The following is a 17,998-nucleotide window of genomic DNA, read 5'->3' as shown; positions in this document are numbered from 1 at the left end:
CAGCTGAGCTCAGTCTGGAAGCAATAGTATTACTAATGTTTTCCCTATATCCTTGTTTCCGCAGACCTCTGGAACAACCCCACAGACTTAACCACCAACCTACTTTGAAGTAATTCCCTTCACAACATTCCATATTAAGTCGAGATTGAAAAGGTAAATCTAGAAGCTACTCAAAATCTTGGAACATTCATAAGAGCCTTGTAAGTAATAGAAGTACAAGCTTAAAACATACATGAGGTGTTTCATTCCAATTTCTTGATGATTAACTGATTGCTCAGCTTTATCTGCTGCAAGCCAACTGTCAGCTTGCAGAGGGATTATTGAAGGCAGCTCAGAAATACATCATTTCACTCAAACAGCCCAGATGTCATCTGTTTGCCAAAGTGGTGAAGCTGATCAGAATGATTTTGGTTGTACGCAGTTGTTATATCCAGCTTATATTCAGCTTTATATTTGGTCTATATTCAGCTGTTTTCAGGTTGTATTCAGTATTTTATGGGTGTCCAGTTTCACTTCTCTATTTGATATTAATGCTGGGGAAAACCACAGCTCAGCCACACGCAGGAGGCAGAATTAATGCCTTTTAGCTGACCAGCTCTGCAAAAGAGTTCAGGTAACAGCGGGAACCTTTCTCTGATAGGTTCTGATAGGTCCGATGTGGTTCCTTTTATTCATCTTCTAAATACAAAAAAAGACATTTTATACAATTGGTTTTGTGCCATGACCAAGTATGCTCACGTTTGGGAATAGGTATCCATGTCCAGTCGCACTCTTCTATTCACTCATTAAAGCAGCCATTAACATTTTGGAAAGGATTAACCCATCTAGTTCCCCATGTTCAACTGGTTAAAGCATCAGTTGGTTGGGTCTTATGGCAAATGAACCCTCACCATCCCTCTCTGCCAGGACAGACTTCTGCAGTGACTCCACGATGTTATTAATTAGTTAAGCTAGGATGGGTTTTAGAAACATGCTTGAAATAACTGTTTGAATGATAACTATCCTCTGGTTTCGATAAAGGAGTATTTCTTTCTCAGTCTGTCCAAAGGCCACGTGTCTATTCCCATCCCAGCAATTTTATTTTCTGTGAAACTGAGATGTTGTAAAAACTCATTATTGCTTCTCAAAAGCATTACATTTAAGAACAGCTAATTATCACCAAGCTGGCATGTATGGGAGATATCTCACAATAATTCTGTTGTTTCAGGTAACCGTGCCCATCACTCAGTTTACAGCACTGTGCCATCAGAGCCCCTACTGAATCTGTGTCTCAGACTCGTAGAATCATAGAATGGTGTGGATTGGACCTCAAGGATCACCAAGTTTCAACCCCCTGGCCACAGGCAGGATATAGAGTCATAGAATTACCCAGGTTGGAAAAGACCTTGAAGATCATCAAGTCCAACTGCAGCCTAACCACAGTACTCTAACAACCCTCTGCTAAATCATATCTCTGAGCACCACATCCAAATGGCTCTTAAACACATCCAGGGATGGTGATTCTACCACCTCCCTGGGAGCCTATTCCAGTGTTTAAATACCCTGGCTGTAAAGAAGTGTTTCCTAATGTCCAACCTAAACTTACCTTGAGGCAACTTGAGGCCATTCCCCTTGTCACCTGTCACCAGTGAGAAGAGACCTGTCCTGCTCTCACTCTAAGCACCTTTCAGATACTGGAAGAGAGTGATAAGGTCTCCCCTCAGCCTCCTTTTCCCCAGACTAAACAGCCCAGCTTCCTTAGCCTCTCCTCATAGGGCTGATTTTCCAAGCCCTTCACAAACCTCGTTGCCCTTCTCTGGACCTGCTCCAGCAACTCAATGTCCTTTCTGTGCTGAGGTGCCCAAAACTGAACACAGTACTTGAGGTGAGGCCTCACCAGTGCCAAGTACAGGGGCAGGATGACTTCCCTAGTCCTGCTCACCACACCATTCCTGATACAAGCCAGGATGCCATTGGCCCTCTTGGCCCCCTGGGCACACTGCTGGCTCATATTCAGCCGACTGTCCATCAGCACACCGAGGTCCCTTTCCATCAGGCAGCTTTCCAGCCACACCTCTCCAAGGCTGTAGGGTTGCCTGGGGTTGTTGTGACCAAAATGCAGCACCCAACACTTGGCCCTATTGAAACTCTGCCATTAACCTTGGCCCATCAATCCAGTCTATCCAGGTCCCTCTGTAGTGCTCTTCTTCCCTCTGGCAGATCAACACTCCACCAGGGAGACCTCGTTCTTTTGACTGCAGTTGAACACAGACACTGACTATTTGTGACTGCTAAAAGGATAATGGCCATGCAGTTTTTTACATGTATATTTCTGCAGATCATCCTTACTGATAGCGCTTTGGCAGTACAAGGCAAACCACATGGAGAACAGTCACTCACAGCAGAAGTCATCTATTTTTCTTCTATTTTTGTGTGTATAGAAGAGGAATCTTTAAGTGTATTATATTTCTAAGTTTGAGTCCTTTCGTTTCGATCCAAGCCAGGTAAGAAATCTCTCAGTGTTGTTACTAAATGATCAAACTTCAGTGCTGTCAGTTTGATCCCTTTAGGATTTGTCCATCTCTGACAAAACACCCAGTCCAGTATATCAGCTGCATTAGTAGAGAGGTCAAGGACTGAAAGGTGACGGAGTCTTCAATATTTACACATCTCTGAAGGTAAATCCATGGGGAGCCACACTAATGAAAATGCCGCTGCGTACAACTTACTGATGAATAAAAGCATCGTCCTCAGATGTTGTCAATCTTTGGCCTGACACAGATATTAAACTCACATAATCGCTCTTGAAAATGTGCGTGTGTGAGTAGATTTTGAACCACGTCGTGCCTTGCAATAAAACTTGATTTTTTGGACTGTCTTTCAGCAGGCAGGTAGTCATAAACATGTCTCCAGCTATTTCCCCCACCTGAAAAGTAAGTACTATTTGAAAACATTTAGGGAGATCGAACGCCTTAATAGGAGCTGCAGCAACTTTTCTTGAATTTATTTTAGCTTACATCAGTATTCTGAGCTACAAGGATTAGAATGTAGTAGAGAGACTCTCGTTGGGAGCAGGGATTGAAGGAGCCGAGGCGGCAGCCCTGCAAGTTGACAGAGATGCTAATATAGCTGCTGCGGAAGTGTGGAGAGCAGATCAGAGCAGCTGGGTGGGCTGATAGAGGGGATCAGGGCAGCCCAGAGGAGCAGTAAGAGGATCCAAATAAGTGGATTAATAGCATACCAAAGCACACATTACTTTTAGTTTGCAAACTCCCATTGATTTTAGTGCGTGTGCATTTAGTAATGCGTGTGTGGCAGGAGAAATGGAGGAGGATCAAGACAAAATCAAGACACGGAGAGCATCTCCCCGTGGCAAGCTGGAAACAGTAAGAAGGCTGGGCTAGGAGGCACAGCACGATGTCCCCACAGAAGTCTCAGTCAGGACCTAGAGGAGGACAACTGTAGTCTGTGCTCCTTCAGCCTGCAGCCTCAAGGACCTGATTAACATTTCTAAAGGCTATTGTTCTTTCAGCTGATTCTGCATTTGTTTTCTCCATTCTTCCACAATTAGCTTCCATGAAAAGTTATTGAGACCTCTTTGTTATCCAACCAAATACATGGCTCGGATACCTTGGTCTTCTTACCCACTAATCCCAGAATTCTGACTTGAAAACTGATCTGCTCTACAGAAGAGTTGGTAGAGAATCATAGAATTATAGAATTATAGATTGGCCTATGTTGGAACAGACCTTAAAGATCATCTAGTTCCAAACTCCTGCCACGGCTGTCAAACTTTGACTTTTAGACTATAATGAGCTTCTTTGCAACATTACACCACGGTCCATGTAAAATGATGGAAGGAAAAGCCTAGCTTTACAGTTGAAATTGATTTTGCAGCCTGATACAGAAGCACATAGAGGGCTTGTAACATGCACACAAAGAACACTTTGTACATAGGCTCAGTTATATTCCTTATTGTTGAACCAGTTCTGGAATGCTTTAGTCTGCCTGAGCTGGCAAACAAATAAAAACATTGCTCCGTCCTGTAGCTTTTTCTTTTAAATTTATGTGAGGAAGATTAATGAGAGAGTGAACAGACAAAAAATTGTTACAAAATAGTGTCCCAAAGGAAAGTAAGAATAGAGGCATGCTAAGATGTCAAGTACTTGAAATGTTACAAGGAGAACTTACTGGGGATCAGGAAACAAGTTAAACTACACTTCCATGCTTCAGACTTCATCAGGGCATCCAGAAACCTACTTCTGTATTGACCCAGATATGGTGACATGAAAGCCCCCTAGAAGGGAAGGTTGGTAGTAAGATAGTGAGACGCCAAGATGAGTCAGTTTAGATTGGAAGGTGAGAAATGCATAGACATTTTACATGGCTACAGAAACATCACTGGAAACCTGCAAGGGAAAATTGCTACTAGGTTTCATAAAATCTTCAACAATATCCATTAAATGTAACTAAGTGGCATAGCTAACCTATTAACCTGTCACCTACGCAACTATGCAACACCTATGATCTCTAGTTTACCTCTTCACTCTCCTCTTCCTTTCTAAGGCCATTTTGAACTTCCTCAGATTCCAAAAGGAGTAGAAATCACGTCACAAATAGGACAGTCATCAGACTCTTCCCACTCCTCTCAACCTTATGTTGATTCCTTGACATGGGAAGTAAAACCTCTGATCAAGTTTTTAACAATTTTTTTCTGTATAGTTTTTCCAGCTGAAAAGCTGAAAGATCTCTTCAGAGGGCAGCACAGTTCTCCTCTGGTCTAGGATTCTTCAGTCAGTTTTGTCCTATGCAATCTCACTTTAAGAGTAATAGTCAAAGCGTTGTAACTGCACACACCTGTGCTGCAGATGAGGCTGGAATCAAAGGAATAGTTTAGGGCATCCTGATGTAAAGGATCGCTGTTGTTGTTAATACTGAAATATGACTGAATAATTATATTTGATTAGTTATTGATCTACACGTAAAATAAATTAGTAACTACACAAAGCAGCTGACTGTCAGTACAACTAGTATCAGTCAGAATGAGGAGGGGCTATTTTGAAAGTAACAATAAAATGGTAACTAGGAAATTGCCAGGGATAATCAGGATGACTTGAAGTATGTTGCAAGACAAAGCCTTTATTTAGTTAGCTAATTTCATGGCATTTTGAAATGCACATTACTCAATGGCTGATCTGATTGAGGAAATACTTTGTGACTATTCTTGTGTATATGTAAAAGTGTGCTGAATTTCCCATATTTTCACCAGGAAAAACAAAGAAAATGAACTATGGTTTCTTAATATGTAATGATAATAATCCAATATCGAGTCATTAAATGAAATAAAAGATGAACCCAACAGCTGACTGAACTGCTCTTTGGATCCAGTACACTTTATCGTAAGTCACTTGGCTTCCACAGAGCTGGAACTACACAAAGCATCAAGGAATTAAGGCAACTTTCATCCCTGTGTTTCTCCAGCTACAATAATGGTAGAATCAACTAGATCAGGTTGCTCAGAGCCCCATCCAGCGTGATCTTGAATGTTCCCAGGGATGGAGCATTCACCATCTCTCTGGGCAACCTGTGCCAATGCTTCACCATAAAAAGCTATATTGGAACGGTGGCCCATGGCAACTCAGTCTAGTTGTAGGTTACCAGCCCCAAAACACCCCCAAAAGAGGCTTGCAACTTACTGCAGATGGAGACTACAGTAGCCTTTGAGTCCTTGAGGTATTTTATTTTATTACTTCATGGCTGAGCAACATTAGCAGTATAGGATGGAACAATTGTTTTGCAGTTATTGGATCCTCCTACACATTCTGTGGATAACTAGAAGGCTTTGACCTATAGTCACCTTGTCCTAGTTTCTAATTTGCTTTTATGCAGATGTGATTGTGGGATCACAGCCTTGGTATCCAATCTGGCTAAGACTTTCCTAAATGAAAACCACAAGATGGTAGCACATTCCAATGGCAAACACAGGAGAAGGCCCATCATGTGAGCTGAGCAGTAAACGAAGGCCTTATGTCCCATAAAACTCCTATTGTCCCAGTACAGATGAGAGTCAAATGCTTTAAGCCTGGTAAATAGTTAGCAGTTAGCAGACAGGAATCAGCAGACTGGTGGAGAAAAGAAAAAGAACAACAACTCTTTTTGTACACAAAAATCAGGCGCGGTGCTTCTTGATCTCTGATCTGACTTCACTGCGCCCGCCCAGAGATTAATTGGACCCACATCATTTAGGAAACAGTGTCTGACATCCAACTACCTTTGCTGCTTCAGCATTCACCCAAAAATATGCAATGCAGGATTTTAAATAGTACGTTAGCCCAGTTTCCTCTCACAAAGTCTTACAGCGAAGTTTAGGAAAATTCCAAAAGTAGCATATTGATTGCCTCTGGGATTTTCCACTTAGCAATTTAATAGAAAATTACACCCTTACCCAATCTGCGAGGTTTCCATAACCTCCCTCATGAATTTAATTTTCCAGAGTCTAATAAATTTTTACCATTAGGCATATTTTCTGATATTGCTTCACCATTAAGCCCATTTGCCTTTTTGGAACTGTGGATACTCTCTCCATGTGATGTTTGGACTGCACCTTCCACAGGTGAGTTCAGGTCTGTGTCTGTAAGCAGCACAACGATACAAATAACGTTATTAATTATCATTATTGTTAATATTAACTACTGTTAACATTCACATTCGTTTTCCTCTGAGCAATTTTCTAACCCTTAAGCGATGGGGTCAGTCAATACAACTGGAGCCAATAGAATTCTCCTGGGTACTCTCATTAGACCAAGAGATCGGCTTCTGCTCAAGTGTGACCATGTAGCTATCTATCACTTACTCCTCTCCTTGTCATGACACAGCCTGACTACATGTAAAACACAAGATGAAGACTGGAAGCTGTGTTTTGGTTAACCGTGTCTGGGTACTCTGTAGGCACGCTATGCTGTAAAAGCTAAAACTGCACCAGAAATGCACTTAGTGTAACGTAAGGGAAATAAGCGAGCCAGGAGTGTGGCTGGAGGCATCAGCTGGTGGATAAAGCATTAAGTTCAGCTGCGTCTGGATCATCCATATGGCTGTGGTGACCTACAGGGTGGTACTCCTACAGAGGACTGGGACTCTTTACTATGGGATATCACGTTTAACTACTGAATGTGAAGCCCGGTGTCAGGGCTTAGAAAACAGTACTCTGCAAACAGGCACATGGTTGTGATGAGCTCGTGGGCTCCAGCCCAGCCCTGATGCTGGGGTACTTGAGCTGGATTTTGCACAGTTATGGAGCAACAACTTCAATACCACAGAGCTCAGCACCACAGAGCTCAGCACCACAGAGCTCAGCACCACAGAGCTCAGCCCGGGCCCGGCTGGGATCGCCTCCTATCACCCCCAAAGTTCCCCTCCGGCCCTGAGCGAGCCTTGGGCCCAAGGGCAGGCCCTCGGGGAGCCCCGAGGCTGCACAGGCCGCACCGAGGGCCGCCGCTCCGTCGCAGCCGGGGCCCCGAGCCCTGAGGGAGCGGCGGGGCTCGTAGGAAGCGGCGGCGGCAGAGGGAGCCAGCAGGCGGCTGAGTGCAGGGGTGTGCAGGGGCGGGCGGGAGGCGGGATGGGGGGGGGGACACAAAATGGCGCTGCCCTCTCAGCCCCTCTCCCTCCGGTCACACTCCGGCCTCGGGGCCAGGCCGCCCGCGGGGCCAACAGCCTCCCCGGCCTGGCGTGAGGCGGCGGGCGGGCCGGCTGTGAGGAGGGCGGGCGGCGGCCTGCGGAAACCAGCCGGGGCCCGCTCGGTGGGGCTCGCCGCCTTTCCCCAGCAGGTGGCAGCGGGGTCCCGGTGCCGGCAGAGCCATTGCGGGCCGCGCACCCGGCGGGGGAGGCGGCGGCGCCGCTGGCCGGCATCGCCCCGGGCTCCCCCCCGCCGCCTCACCCCGCTTCCCCCTCAAAGTTTGGGGCGGCCTGGGAGGGCGGGCGGCGCCGCGGGGAGGCGGGGGGGACGGAACGAACTTGTCCCGTATCCTTTTATTTGCAGTTGAAGCCGAAAGCTCCCGGGGCCGCGTTTATTTTTGCTGATTAAAAAGACGGACCTTGGTCCTGCGGCTCCCCGCCGCGCGGCCGCCCTCCTCGCTCCCCTTTTTCCTCCCTCCTTTCTTCCTCCCTCCCTCCCGCCCGCCCGCACCATGGAGTTTACGGAGAGGAAGAGAAGCAGGAAATCCCAAAGCTTTAAACTGATCAACGAAGGTAAAGTGGCGGCGGGGAGGGGGGGAGGCTTTGTGCCGTTGGTCTGTTTGTTTGTGCCTGAAGAGGACTTTTGCATAAACGGGGCCGGGTTTGGGATCGGGGTGTTATGAAATGTGCGTGCTCCTTTCCCTCCAGCTCGGCTGTGTCTCTCCCTCCTCGTATTTATTATTTAACTCTGGAATCAACTCTCCCAAGCGTTGCAGCTCTTCTTTATTTCATCGTGTTTTTTTTAACCTCCCTCCTCTCTCCCTTGTAAAATATATATATGTGTGTGTGTGTTCCGCGTTCCTCAAAATGAAGAAAATAACAAGAAGGAAAAAGCCACCCCCAAAAGGTGGACGTGTTTTGTTTCTTTCCAGGGTGATCTCCTACCGAATAAAGTTGGATCGCGTTTCATTGCAAATCCTCCTTTGGGAGGGGGGTGGGGGGGGGGTTGGAGGGAAGGAAAGGTGAAATGGAGAATTAGGCGAAATAATGACACTTGGGCAGCACCGAAGCTCTTTAGTATTCAACTCCTGTGGGTTGTTGTGTGTGTGTTTTCCTCCTCTACGCACGTATTTCAAAGCGAAGCCCCACCGAGGTGTCTTTATTAAAATCCACGCTGCTAATTAATCGGCCGTGGGTGAGGAGGAATTGCTGGCATGTAACTTGTTCGCTTGGTGCCTGTTTGCTTTTTGGAAGCGGGGGGGGGGGGGGAATAAATAAAAGAACACTGTTTTAAAAGGGATCCTTGGGGAAAATGTTTGGGATTCATGTCGGGAAATGAAACGCAGCTCTTTGATTCAGTCCTCTGTGAGCTTGCTTTCAAAGCTACAGCTGCTGGAAGTCATTTTAACAGGTGGACTCGCAGCCCCAGGCTTGGTGTTGGCCGGGTATGTCGAGCTGCTCCAGCTGATTGTCTCTTTTGTCCTCATTGATTTGGTGGGAGAATTCTTATTTTTCCTCTCTCTATGTATCTTTTTGCCCCCCTTCCCCTCTCATGTCTTGAAGTCTTGAGCTGAAATATTCGCCAGCAATGCTGTGTGTGTCGTGCATGCCAAGTTCAGGGCAGGTGACTGCTTTGGGATAATACAGCGCTTAGGGGTGAGTGTGTGTGTGTGGGGGGGGTGACTTTTGGTACTCGCTGAATGGGGGAGGTGAGGTCTTTAAATGAGTGTGGCAGAATCAGATGAGAAGCAGAGAAACGTGAAGGTGGAAACGAGCTCGCTTGAAATAACTGCTTTAACTCTAGGAGGGTTTGGAGCATTGCACATGCTGCTGCTCAAAATAGAAGGACAATGACTGGTCAGACTTGTCTGAAATTCATTGGAGGTTTTGTAAACATCAGCAGAGCCACCGGAGGGGGTTCATTTCTATCAGGAATAGGTTTGCTTTGTGAGCTTTCTTAGCATCACATGTTCCGAGGCAGTTTGTGCAGGGCTGGAAAGTGAAACGTGCAGCCGAACAAAACTGAAATTGAAGCCTCGGTTTTTATTTCTCTCCTCAAAGTGCTGCAAAAAGAAGGTGTGCTCTATGGCAAATGTATTAATATTGTGCAAATTCTCAGTCCTGACAGGATTAAACATTCCTCAGTGCGTAAGGTGATCTGTTTAACTTGGTTTGAATTGGATAAATTCATTTATGGTGGTTAATTATTAATTATTATTAGCGGTTCTTACTTTATTATCTGGGGTCTGCTTTTGGATGTAGGGATTCAAATAGAAAGGCATGCTGAAAGAAAATCGCATCCTGGAGGACTGTGTTCACACTTGGAGGGTGGGGGGCATAAGCATCACGTTTTGTATGTGAGTCTGTTCTCACGTAGCCTCTTTCTATCACAGTTGATTATGAAGCTAATTATGGATAAATAGTTGTCTCTTGTAATTGGCCTTTGCCTCTTGCTGGAGTCGCTCAGTAATGTCACAGTTTAGTGTTTACTGTTGTGAAATTGATATGGATTTCACAGCGCCTGGACTGTGACACGAGGCGTAAGAAGGAAACCAAAGAGAAAATGGGATGCTGGATCGGTCTGTAATGCAATCTGTTAATAACCCTGCCATCTAAGGTGCTCAGTCTGTCCCCAGAAGCTTCAGAGCACCCTATCAGTGTGATGAGCAGATTGAGAGGGAGTGCACCTCTGGGGTGCAGAGCAGTGACTTCCAGGCTGCAGCTGTAGGGCAGAAACGGATGGTGCCCAGCTGGATGCACAGAGAGAAGTGGAGGAGAAACCACGTGTAAACTGTATGTCTGAGGTATGCAGATCTGTAAGTCATCTAATTCCGAGTTCCTATGTGCACTCTCTAGCAGAACTTGCAAAGAAGGAAATGTAAAGAAAAGCTAATGGGCTCTGAGTGCAGTCTGCATAAATTCTATACTTACAGCATTTACTTCCTCAATACTGCAGCTTGTATTTCACCTTTACCCCATACACGTCAGGCAGCCCATATACTTTTCTCCCACTTCATGGTTCAGAAAACCCCAACGCTACTTACTTGATTAACACCTCACTGCTGACTTCAGTATGTTCTTTTCACCCCCCCCCCCCCCAAAACTTGCTGACATTTCTTTCCTTTGTGGTGCTGCGTTATGCTTGATTCTGGTTTACTTACTGGGTTGTTCCTCCTCTTGAGCCATCATGACAGTCACACTGTACAAATAAACAGCGTGTAACAAAAAGAATGTTTGACTTGTTGGAGACCTTTAGAATTCTGAAGCTGATTGTTAGGTCAGAAAGGCAGGTGCGTTCCTCTTCAGAGGAGGAGCTGCTGGTGCTGCCCTTCCTTTCTCTTGTGCCTTTTAATTGAGTCCTTCAAAATGCTCTTCCAGGAGTTAATCCCTACCTGGCTTTCTGTGAGGCAGGTAAACGTAAGAACTGGTTTTCAGGGGACTAACAGAGTGTTGGGAGGGTTTCAGCTCTCCAGGAGCTTGGTGATGAGGCAGCTATTTCAAGACACTGCATATATTGTTCAGTCTTGAGTGACTTGCCTAAGGACAAAGTGCGTGCCGGTAGCAGAGTCAGAAATAGAATCCAAGAGAGTTGCCCTTGGATGGTGGTTTTTTTCCCATGTAATTACAATTCTTTCTGTACACATGTGTAAACAAAGCTGTTTTTACTGCACACGTGCTGGTGATTACCGTAGAGACCCTCACAGCAAAATATTATTTCATTTGAAATACAGTTAATTTCGTGTCTATCCTGTAACACAGATTAGAATATAAGATGCTAATATATATCGTTATGCCTGTTGTGGGCGTTAGTTTCTATAAGTAAATATCCTTAAGCCTCCTTTCCTCAGAACTCAGAGGCTGTTAACATCGAGGTATGGCTGAAAGATGCACCTGCGATGCATCTTGCTGATTTTCTCATTGAGATGAAGTTTGGAAGTTCACTTGGCTTCTAGGAAGGTGGAGTTTTCGCCGTGGATCTGCTTTCTGTCTGTAAAGCAAGAAGCCAGATAATTGGCATCTGGTGGGATAATTTGCTGTGAAAATGAACACAGTAATTTAGGACAGGCGCAGCTATTCCCTGAAATCTGTGAAATATTTTATCTGAGCTCTCCAGTGCGAACAAAGTTATTTTGATTTTATTATTATTTTTTTTTCTAGGAGGTGCTGATACAGAGCACATTTTCTGTGGTTAATTTGATGTACGCGAGATAAACTGTAGATATATTGATAAATTATGCAGTAAAACTGTAGCAATGTGTTCAGTGTTCATTTTTTCCAGATCACTTGAGTTCTAATTTTTTTTATCGTTTTTCATTCCAGATTACCATCATGAGATATATAAGATCTCTGACTACGGCAATGATGTTAATGGGGAGACCAAAGAAACAGAACCCATTTCTTTAGGTATGTGCTTGTGTTGATTAATTTCAGAGCAACGTAGTGTGGCCATTTGCAATTAGGGAGGAAAAAAATCTCTGTGCAAGCACTGGAAGCGCCTGCCATTGTTTAATATGACGTTCTTTTCAAGACCCTTTTATTCTACGAATTGCCAATATATCCTTTATTAACGCTGCTAAAAGTTGTAATTTCAGACGTAAATGTTTATTAGTGTCTACACACAGTGCTAATTATCACTCAGTCAGAGAGCCAGATGCTGACTCTGCAGTTTTGCAGCTCTGTGCTCACCCCATTTACATTGCATATTTGCTGGCATGCTTCACTGGCAATAGTTTGTGTAATTGGGGTATTACATCTTTGACATCTGGATAACAGAAATTCAATTTCCAGGAAGCTGCTATTTGTTTGGTTTTGCTTCTGCCTTGGGTGGGATGGAGGATTAATGTGCTGTCTTAATGTAATGTCCTTTCACCTCTGTAGCCTGCCTGCTAATCCTGCCATGGGAAAATTAAATTAAATCAACAGTTAAAAAATGTGTAAAGAAAACAGAGAAGTAATATATAGTCTGCAGCATGATATATAGTATAGCATGATAGGACTAGTTAGCTGTGAACCTTTATCTTTCCTGCCTGTGTGCTTGTTATCCTCCATAACTCTTCTGCTGTAGAACTTGTCTTCCTGCTTCCAGCCCCCCTCCATCCCATCAGGACCTTTTCTGGGTGCTGAACCTCTTTGTGACAGGACAGTGAGCAAAATTCAGAGGAACTGGGGCAAAGTTTTGAACTACAATAATGACTCTTACCATACAAAGCAAACTCTTGGTCGCCATGCTCAGGCTTTGGAGAAAGCAGCTGCTTTCACAGCAAGAAATTTGGGGTTGTCTGACTCTCCTTAGCTGTGTTGGGAACCTAAATATATTTATAGGGTGATTTAAGGTTTATGCCATCTGTGTATGTTGCCCCCTAGAGTCAATGAGAAGCACTGGGCTTGAGCATGTGAAGCTGAAGTCGAGCTGTGGGTAGAATGCCTATGTCTCCTTAATTCATTGCGCCATATGCTCTTCTCGAGGTCAGCAGCAAATAGAGAAAAGAGGGACATCCTGGACAGTGTGGAATCTTGTGATGGTTCGGATATTTACTCAAGGATGAAAGCAGTGTTAAATTCCCTTCTCAGCTTTTCACCATTTGGGTTTTGAGCAAATATTACTTCCCTAAGCCCATTTCCAAGGAGAAGTGTGAAGATGGCCACTGAACTTTATGTTTGGGTTTTTTGTTGTGTAAGCGCTTTTGATTTGGTCTGATTTACTTTAAATGCTTTTTCTTCAACCCTAAGTCATGAAGAAGAACTGCAGTTCTGGAGCCTACCTTCAGCTGCTGTGAAAAGCAGGTACTTATTCTAGAGATGTCCCGAGTTTCCATCTTCCATTGTTTTTTGACAACTTATAGCAGTGCAGGATTTGCGATCTAGACTTTTTTTTTCCTGTGGGAGTTGGGTTCAGTAGGTTACTGAGAGCTCATGTAGCCTTCTCTGCTTTGTCCACAGCAGCTTACATTGGTGGCCACTTTTATCTAGTTTCTTAATGACAAAGGCTGTGATCTGAGATGCGGGCAAAGCAGGTGGCAGGAACTGCACTCGGTGCTTCAGTTCTGAGCTCCCACCTTCCAGAGGAGATCTGAGGTGGCTGGATGTGGCATTTCAGTTTTTCTTTCAAATATTTTATGTTGCATGGGATAATTTTTCATTGTGCTCCAGGGATGAGAGGAAAAAGATGTTTTCTCCAGCTTGGTGAGCTGCCCAATAATCACTGAGGTTGGAAAGACCACTAAGGTCATCCAGTCCAACCACTGGCCCATGCCCACTAACCACAGCCCTCAGTGCCATGTCTGCCTTTTCCTTGAACACCTCTAGGCCAGTTGCAGTACCTTACCATTCTTTCTGAGGATAAATACAAATGAGTCTGAAGTTATAATCCCCGCTTCACTTAATTTTGAAGATTTATGCCAAAAACCAACCTGGAAGTGTATCCACACAATTGCTCTGCTCTTGCTTTAGAGTCAAGTTTGTTCTCTGATGTAGGTGTTTTAACTGATCCTTGGGGTGACTACAGCTGTTGAGGCCTCAATACGATGCAGCCTTTAGTATGTAAATTGCTGTTAAAATATGTCACTGGAACTATTCACTGCAGAAAAGGGGAAATGTTAATGTCATTTTACAAATGAAGCAGTGAAGCTTTGTCTGGAATTTAATGTTCACTTTTTGGTTGCAAGCTCAGGAGATGTACCTGTGAGAACAGGGGGAGATTAAAGTAAACCACAGGATTACAGAGTTGTTGGGGTTGGAAGGGACCTCTAGAGATCACCGAGTCCAGCCCCCCTGCAAAGCAGGCCCCCCTACAGTGGGCTGCACAGGTAGACATCCAGGTGGGTGTTGAATATCTCTGGAGAAGGAGAATCCACAGCCTCCCTGGGCAGCCTGTTCTAGTGCTCCATCATCCTTATTGTGGAGAAGTTCCTTCACATATTGGTGTGGAACTTCCCATGCTTAAGTTTATGGTCATTTCCCCTTGTCCTGTCCCCACAGACTGCTGAATAGAGGTTGGCCTTTTGCTTTTGACTCCCACACAAATGAGTAAGTTGAAGAATTCTGTCTGGGAAGCTGTGTTGAACCTAGATGATATTTTATTCTTGCAGGCATAGGGAAAACACAGCTTTGTGTAAATGGGGCTGTGAATTCGAGGGAGCTTGTGTGGTGCTGGAAGAAACTTCTGTTAGCTGCAAGAGTGTAAAGCCCAGCTACTTTTAAATAGAGCCTGGTTAGCTTATGAAATTGAAGCTTGCAGGTGCGATGCAGAAGTTGTTTGAGGGAGATGGGGTGACCTGTCATCTTTTCTGATCCTTTGCTCTGATAAGACGGTAAATGAGAATTTGCAGCTTTCTAAGCAAAGGATGCACAGCTTCTGCAAAATTTAGGGTCAGTGTATTGCTACTGTGTTTTGTAGGCAAGGACTGCCATCTTTTATGCTTTGAAGGAAGGGCTTATTTGTCTAAAATCAGGAGGGTGCTCAAACTGAAAAGGCAAGCGAGAGTGAAGCGCTTAAATCTCTGTCGTATTCAAGGTTTAAGACAGACCTGTTTTCAGCTTTAACCAGTGATCAGCATTGATGTTCTGTCAAGGCTGCTAACTCAGACTTGGAGATACTGACCCATGAGGGGACAGTACTACCTGCTTTCTGGACAGCCCTGGTTAAAGCTGGCTTGTCTCTGATTATTTTTTGCATATACCACCTTGGACTGGGTTTTTTGTTGTTGGTTTGCTGGTTTTTTTTTTTTTCCTTTTCAGTCATAATATTTTATTATCAACACAAAAAGAAGCGGAAGTATAATATACCTCCAGGCTGAATGTTTTTACAATGCTTTCAACTTGAAATTCAGGCTCTATCTTTGAAAGGTTAATGTAGAAAACTAATTATATTATCCTGGTAACCAAATGTGTGATGAGACATTTGTCTGTGTAATTAAGAGTGAAGAACTTTTATAGTTTCATAAAATTGAATGCTACACACAGTGTGCTTGGAGCATTTGTTTTGGAGAGATGTCCAAAGCAGAGATGTTTATGACTGATATAAAGTGAAACTGAAATGTGCTATAACGCAGGTGTCTGTGCATTTTACAGCATTTCACATTGTTGAAATGGAAGGCAGCAGATTAATAACTTGACTGTGTCACGATAAAATAAAGAATGTGTTCTCGGAGCAGGGGAATGATGCATAAGTTACTCACTAATTCCAAGAATTTATTCTGTCCCAGAAATAATATCCTTTGCGATTTATTCGTAGAGGAAGAAGTTGGCTTAACACTGTGAAGTTCCTTGGTACTTTTAATAGAATTATACCCCAAGTACGATTGTTGCAATAATTGCTTCTATAATTAAGACTGCATACAAGATCATTTGAGAACATATATAAAATAAACCAACCTTGCAGAGCATTTCCCTACGGAGTTGAAGTGTGATCTTGACCTAGGATATTTCCAAGAAGAAGTTAGTGCACATCTGTTATGATTATATTTTTAATTATATGACCCCAGAGGTATATAAATGCTCACTTGTAGCTTCCTGAGGTCTGATTTACCTGATACAGTGTGGCACAGAGTTTGCAACTTCTGCTTTGGATCTTGCTGGGCAATGCTGAAACAGTTTGACCAGTCTCTTCCAAAGAGTTATTTTGTTGAGGTGGTTGTTGTGTCACTTCTGATTCATCCTCCAGTGATGCATAACACCTGAAATTCTGAATGGTCCCAGGCTCTGACCCTTGACTTTGATTCTGCAGATCAATTTGCATATGATAATGTTTGGGATGTTAATAACTCCCTGGGCTTTTCAGTGGGCAGAGATATCAATAAACCCACGTTTCATGCTTAGCTTTGGAGTGAGGGTGAGAGCATCTAATTTGAGGGTGCTTCCCTTTACCTGAAGATACAGTTTTAGTGCTTTGTGTGATGATATGAAGTAAATGCTTCTAAATGACATTTCAGAGCAGTGGTAAGATGCCTTAACTGGGATTGCTTAAATATCCCTCTGTCTGCTAGGGGTAGTAAAAGTCTCCATCTCATAACTCACGTTCCTTTCCTGTCCCCCTGACAGCGTTCGTGACTGCTGCTCTCCCTGTTGACTTGGGTTAAGTTTCTAATTTGTAAAGCGTGTTGTTGCCTGTGCTACTTCACTGTAGGCTCTTACATGCCAGCTTACACGGGGATCGCTTCCTTGAGAAATGTGCACTTATCCAGTCAGGTTGGCCACACCGTTGCCCAATTGACATTATCCACAGAGCAGTCACAACAAATGATTTAGGAAAACCTTTGATCTGATAAGGAAGCACGCACGTGGTTCCTCTGTTTTCTCTGTGCTTAACGTCACTATTTTCAGTTCCAGGAGCTGTGTTTGAAAGCTGGAGTTTGATACGGGTGTGGTTTAGCTGAGAAGGGCTACCTAACTTTCTCCTTAGCTAAGTGCTGTTCTCTAAGGAGCCATTTGAATACCAAGTGATTCTCACAGCAGTGCTTTGGTTAGTGCACCGAAGGCGTTTGCCTCCCCCGTTCCCTGCAGAACTCTGAATTAGCCCTTCCAAGTTCTTCAAACATGGGCAGCTGAGTTTTGCTGGCCCTGCTCCAGGCAGAGCAGCATTCAAGCGGTGCCTAACAAACCGGCATTTAATACATTTGATTATATAACCTGCGTGCTCTGTTGCAATTAGTTCTGAGCTCTTGAAACTTCCAAGCCATACGCACCGCCTTGTTCTTTTCCCTCACCTCTGAAGCCCTGTTTCCTTACAAACCAGGCACATAGTGTCACCTCACATGTGTTTGTCTAGCAGTCTCTTGCTGCTTTTCCTACCCTCAGTGATTTCCAGCCTAGTTTGACACAAGGGTGGCAATCTCCGAGCTACAACGTTCCTTCCATGGGCAGCCTGATATGTAGCCAAGGAAGGAAGCTTTCTTTAGGAGCTGTGTTTGCCAGCACACGGAATAAAATCTGACTTTATGTGAAGTCAACCAGTCATGAATGTTTCCCAAAACATTTCTCTTAAGTGTTGAAATAAATAGAGAAAATTCAAAATATTGAAATCCTTTGGCCAAGAGAATGTTTGTTGTTTGTGTATATCAGAGGAGGGGGAAGATGTTATACAGCCTATCAGCCAACCTTCACTCATTCATACATCCATTCAAAAGACATTCATTAATTACGTATATAGTTCCCCCTGTTTTGTTTTTTGCTGGAATATAATTAATGTTTTAACATATGGGTGTGCTTGGATGTCACTTTGTCACTGTAAGTAGCACTTTGATAGTATTTGGCAAGTTATTTGGAAAGCTATAATCTGTTTGTAGGCATTTAGCCATATTTGTGTATTAAATTTAATAAGCATAATAGTGACAAATGTTCAGAAATCTAG

At 44.0% G+C, this 17,998-nt stretch overlaps 1 protein-coding gene across 3 annotated transcripts in view; it reads left to right on the top strand.

Moving 5' to 3' along the window:
• Positions 1–7,583: 7,583 nt before the first annotated feature.
• The window catches only part of BEND7 (BEN domain containing 7), a 44,502-nt gene continuing 34,087 nt past the window's right edge, over positions 7,584–17,998 (top strand). For 2 of the 3 annotated variants that reach the window (XM_015872150.3, XM_085512352.1), the window contains exons 1-2: positions 7,584–8,223; positions 11,971–12,054. In XM_015872150.3, the coding sequence (XP_015727636.2) occupies positions 8,163–8,223; positions 11,971–12,054 (145 nt within the window). In that variant the 5' untranslated portion in view covers positions 7,584–8,162. Of the gene's footprint in view, positions 8,224–10,229; positions 10,455–11,970; positions 12,055–17,998 lie in introns of those variants that run through there. The other variant, XM_085512362.1, reaches the window with a different exon arrangement.

Source organism: Coturnix japonica, chromosome 1, assembly GCF_054131305.1.
Source record: "Coturnix japonica strain WE chromosome 1, WE-NBRP24, whole genome shotgun sequence".
Taxonomy (NCBI): Eukaryota; Metazoa; Chordata; class Aves; order Galliformes; family Phasianidae; genus Coturnix; species Coturnix japonica.
This window is presented reverse-complemented; position numbering and strand designations above follow the sequence as displayed.